At 32.6% G+C, this 5701-nt stretch overlaps 1 protein-coding gene across 1 annotated transcript in view; it reads right to left on the bottom strand.

Annotated features, from left to right (window-relative positions):
- Positions 1-990: 990 nt before the first annotated feature.
- tcf4 (transcription factor 4) overlaps positions 991-5701 on the bottom strand; it is a 148061-nt gene continuing 143350 nt past the window's right edge. The window contains exons 19-21 of the mRNA XM_059525733.1: positions 4940-5169; positions 3481-3637; positions 991-1865 (exon numbers count right to left, since the gene is read on the bottom strand). Of these exons, the coding sequence (XP_059381716.1) occupies positions 3501-3637; positions 4940-5169 (367 nt within the window). The 3' untranslated portion in view covers positions 991-1865; positions 3481-3500. The remainder of the gene's footprint in view (positions 1866-3480; positions 3638-4939; positions 5170-5701) is intronic.

Genomic DNA, 5701 nt, shown 5'->3' on the forward strand with positions numbered 1-5701 from the left:
GAATGTAAATTAAGGTCTGATTGATGACACACGTTAACGCTAATCAATCACGTCCTCACCAGGCCACATGATCAATGGCAGGTCATCGACCTGCGTCTATTTACACAAAAAATACTCAATTAAAAATGACAATGTAATGATGAAGAGGATGAGAGAGTAATCGTATAGCTTTGATTCCCGACCCCCACCACCCACCGTTATAGAAAAGAAAAATGTTCCCGCAAATATAAACATACTTTTTTTTTTGCTTTTGTTTTCACTACATTTTCAATGTGACACATTTCAACACACAATGAAGTATTTTTTTCTGAAAAAACAAAAGAGAAGAACTGATACAACGCATTTCTAAACACAGAATAACAACAGCCTACATGTAAAAATATAACTTTTACATACACAATTTCAAAATAATGGTACGTTTGCATTTGTTGCATACAATTTACAAATGTCCGTGTGTGTTTCCCTTCGTCAGCGGTTTCGCGAGAGCATCGCTCACCTTCGTTACGATCGCGGTGACGTTATGAAAAATAGAGTCACGTCTCTCGGAGCAGATGGCGTTTGGTGACGTCTCTGCTCGGCTTTAAAGAATGAAAAACCGCTCCATGTGAACTCCTTTCCGTCTCTTTATATACTGTATATATTTCTACATTTATATATAACGATTTTCTAATAGATTTGTGTCCACTTTCAGTGCCTCCCATCCATTTTTTCCCATTTTTTTTGACAGAGAAACCAGTACAGACGAAGAATAGAGAGATAAAAAAGAGAAAAAGCCATTTTACACGTACAACCACACATTTGTACTACAGCGGCTCAACAACAAGCCTGTATTCGTAAAAGCGGATATCTATAATACAATGCTCAATAACGACGGTGACAGGTGGGCGGGGCTGTGGGTGGGGCCACATGGGGCTGGACACACCTTCTAATTACATATAGCCGTACAGTACATTAAATACAGTTTATCCAAAAAAATACTTTTTTTACCTTTTTACTTTTTTTTTTTTTTTTTTTAAACTCCAGGTCTTAAAAAACCTGACTGCATAGACCTAATAACTAACGTTTCCTATACGCTTGCATCCTAGATAATGTTCTCCTCCAGTTGTGTGATGATATGAGCTCTAAAAGGCACGTTTGGTTGTAGTTTCGACATGTTAAAATTGCATCTTCGGGGTCCGGGGAGGGCTTTCGGGAGAGTCGATGGCTAGAAACAAACGAATAAACAGAGAGAAATGACTTCCGTAGGTGATCCGCAAAAGTTCGCGAAACGAGCCCAAAGCAGTTCCAGAACGGCCTCTGAACGTTCACTGTCGGGATCTGCTGGTTTCACAGGAACTGAAACAACGTTATTGCAAAGGTTTGAAGGGTATTGTCAGATTCTACAGCCGAATCCCGTCTGGGTCGTTTGATTGACAGCTCCTCTCGGAATTTCCAAATTCTGTTTTTCCGTGAGGAGTTCCACGAGGCACAGCTACTAAAGTTCCACAGTGTGGACAGGATTGCCTTTGAAATCAGACGGCTGCTCTCCACACCTCCACAACATCATGATATGTTTGAAGAATCGCCCGTCGCTCTTTTGTGTGTGTGTGTGTGTTCATACATGAAAACGTCTTCTTTTGCAACAAGGAATGCTTGGAGGAAGATATGCACAACGAATCCGGCCCCACTCCCTAATTTACAGGATAAATCCTCACAGACGCAGTCAGGAACGGGAACACGCAGGAGTTGGTCAGATGGATGGAAGTTTGTTCGTTCGTTCGTTCGGTCGGTCGATCGATTGATTGTTTGACTGACGGTCGGAGCAGAAATAACGCTGTCAAAGGAAGTGATCGCTCATCATTTTGATGAATTCTGGCAGCTTCGACCTGAAAGATGGACAGAGGGAGAGAGACCTTAACACAAAAGCACTTCTAAACATGTATTGTGCTTAAAGTAAATGGAGGTCGATGTTTTCATGCCATTAAAACCAATTTTTTTCCCTTTTTATTGCAATGCAATTTAATTAATACGCAATGTAAAATGTGCAGATAAATGAAAATAATAAAAGTAATAAAGTAATGAAAAATATACATTATGGGCATAATAATTTATTATATTATATGATATTAATACTTAATTTTATTTAATTAATAATAATTATTATATGGAAACTATGTAAATAATGTACATAATAATAAAAATCCTATCATTAACGTAATACAGCAATGCGAACTATACTTTAAGGACATCATTTAAATTATATATATTTTTTAAATGTAATAATTCTTGCTACTTAAATGCAAATACGCAAATAAAAATTACAATTATTTTAATTATGACCATTTCTAAAAAAATAATAAAGTACTCTCATCAATGTAATGCAATAATGAAAATTTAATATTTTGTATTTTTGTTAATGTAATATTTTGATTTGTTCTAATAATTCTTACTCATGTAATGCAAAATATGTAAATACATACAAATAATAAAGTACTCTCAATAATGTAGTACATTAATGAATATTATACTGCATGCAAATTATAATTTATATTATATTATATCTGATATCTTATGTAACATTTATTTTATCGTTTAATTTAACTAAATAATTCTTCTTACTGTAATGCCAAATATGTTAATAAATAAAAAATAATAAAAGTAGTCTCATTAATGTAATGCATTTTATATAAGCATTCCTAAAAATGCCTTTACATACAAAATATACAATTTAACCTGCACATTTAAAATAATCATACACGGACACTACAGTGCAGTTTTTCTTCTAAAAACACGATCTTTAAAAATGTCTGTTTACCAAATGTTTTCCCTCATTATAAAATCTGTAAATTAAAGTGAAGATGAATAAACTGGGTTTAATTCACACCTTCAAAATCATAAGTAGTAAACTCATTAAGTGCACATTACACAGAAAACATGAACCTTTAGAACTGCATGTGTCTGTTCACACCCATAATGCAATGTGAACATTGCACGTTTCATGCTTTTACTTTTTATAAAATCAAACAAACAGTAAGGAGTTAAATCAGACAATCTGGAGACTAAAACAAATCATGACAGTCATCATAAAACAGCACTTTTGAATGAAATGGTCAGTGATTTTGTGTACATGCACCGTTCAATGTGTGCAAATATCTTAATTTAGACTTATTAGTTATTTTTATTGCAAATGAACAATATGTAATACTAAGTTTAACAATCAAAATCTCTATGTACACAAATTATAACCCACACTTACGGCCAATCTGTTGTTAAAATGCGCCCATTTTTACATTTTTAAAAGTGATTAGGTTTGTTTTTGTCGCCACTCATAGATTACTAGTCTTAATTAAGTTTCGTGGCTGGTGACCAATGATTAGAAATCCAAACGTTCTGCATCACTTTGCCTAATAATTCTGTTACTGTGAGTAAGCGAGTGATTGCAGGATTGATGGCTTTGGGACTTGTACAACAGCAGATCAGTGTAGAGGGAAATATTCTGACCATATATGGAGTGTGGCTCTTTACATTTGTCCCATGGGATTGGACGCCTCGCCCATGCTGTGGTGACCGCCGGCCAATGAGAGAGGAGCACCGTCTGACGACACCTTCTCCTCTTCCCGCCTCTTCAGACACGCCGCCTTTGGGTTGAGATTGCGCTCTGGAAGATGAGGAACACACACACACACTGTTTACTGATCACACACACACACACACACTGAGCTGCTGCTGGAGGAACCAGATCACGCGATCCAGAGGACAAAAGCGGCACTACGGCGAAATATGTCTGATCTAGTCTGGAACAGAAAGTGTCTTCAACATGCAGGACCTTTTCGTATTTATCATATTATTTATAAATAATTTTTTTTTTTAAACTAATAATTACATAATTGTAATACCATAAATTAATCTGAAATTAAATGCTAAATATAAAACATGGTAAATCTAATTTCTAACAGCTACATTAATAAACCCAGAAATTATTATTATTATTAATACACATATTAAATACTGCAAATATAATCCAGAACATTTATATAAATAAACAGCGTTTGCTATATACAACATTTATTAATACTTAAAATAAAAATAAAGCTATTTATTAAATATTAATTGTATTGAATAATATTACAATTATATTAATAATAATAAATATATATTAAAAATAAAATACAAAATAGTTATGAATACTTATAATATCAACTTGAAATAAAAATAAATATATTTTAAGAATTATTAATTGTATTTAATAATAGTATTACAATTATATTACTAATAGAAATATATTAAATATAAAACACAAATACTAAAACTCTAAACCAGAATAGTTGTCAATCAACAGAAAGAGTTTGCTATAAACAGTACAAACTATTATTATCTATAAGAATAAAAAATCATTAAATATTAATTATAATTACTAGTTATTTAATTATAATAATAAACATAATAATACTATATTAAATATAAAAATCAAGCAGATCTATTTTTGAACAGCTACTGTACAGTCATAAATACAGAAAGTGCTTGCTACAGTATATACAACATAAACATATATTTACAAACAATACATTTTATCCAATTAATAATATCCAATGAAATATAAATGCATATATAATAATAGTATTAATTCTTATTATGTTATTAAATTATTTTGTTACATTAATTATTATATACTGTATATAACTACTATATTGCAGTGATCCAATTAAAGGAATAGTTCGCAAATTAATAGATATTTTAAAGAAAGCTGATAACCAATCAGTTGTTGCTCCCCAATGACTTCAATATTAGGGATTATTCTTTATAACTATTCTTCAAAATATCTTCTTTTGTGTTCAGAAGAAGAAAGAAACTGATGCAGGTTTGGAGTGCGATGAAGATGTGCAGTGCACATGTTAATGTGGACTATCTCTTTAAATAGTGATGATAGTTTGAGTGACAGGAGACTGAGTTAGTGACTGACCTCGGACCTGCTGCTCCAGGCTGAGGATGACGGCCACGGCCTGATGCAGGATGAGCAGCTTGGTCTGGGGTTTGTCGCTCTTCAGGTGCAGCTGCACCATGCGGCCGAGCTCTTTGAAGGCCTCGTTAATGTCTCGCACGCGCAGACGCTCCCGCGCATTATTAGCCATGCGCCGCTCCTTCTCCCGCTCCAGCTTCTGCTCCGGGGTCAGATCCTCATCGTCGTTGTTGCTGTGGGCCGAACCGTGATGATATTCATTCACTCATTCATTGAGAAGCGCTTATGCTTCTCTAATTCAGCCTGTGCCACATTTAGTGCTGAACACATTAGGGTAAGAGAATAAAAACAATTCTAGATAAAAAGTTATAATATTCATAGAATATCAAGTTCTAGACCTATAAAGTATATAAAAAGATACTATAGATACAAAAGTATGTAAAGGTCTAAATATGTCAAATAAAAAATTCTAACTATATTAAAATATACAATAGATAGAACATCAGATAATTACATACAATCCTAGATATAAAAAGCATATAAAAGAATATAAAATTCCAGATACATAAATTGTAAAAATATTTAAAATTCTAAAAATATATAATGTATATAAAATTATAGATACTTATATATTTTTAGAATTTTATATATATTTACAATTTATATATCTGGAATTTTATATTCATTTATATGCTTTTATATATATATATATATATATATATATATATATACATTCTTAAAATTATCTTTATATAAAGTAACTAC

This window comes from Carassius carassius, chromosome 36 (assembly GCF_963082965.1).
Source record: "Carassius carassius chromosome 36, fCarCar2.1, whole genome shotgun sequence".
Taxonomy (NCBI): Eukaryota; Metazoa; Chordata; class Actinopteri; order Cypriniformes; family Cyprinidae; genus Carassius; species Carassius carassius.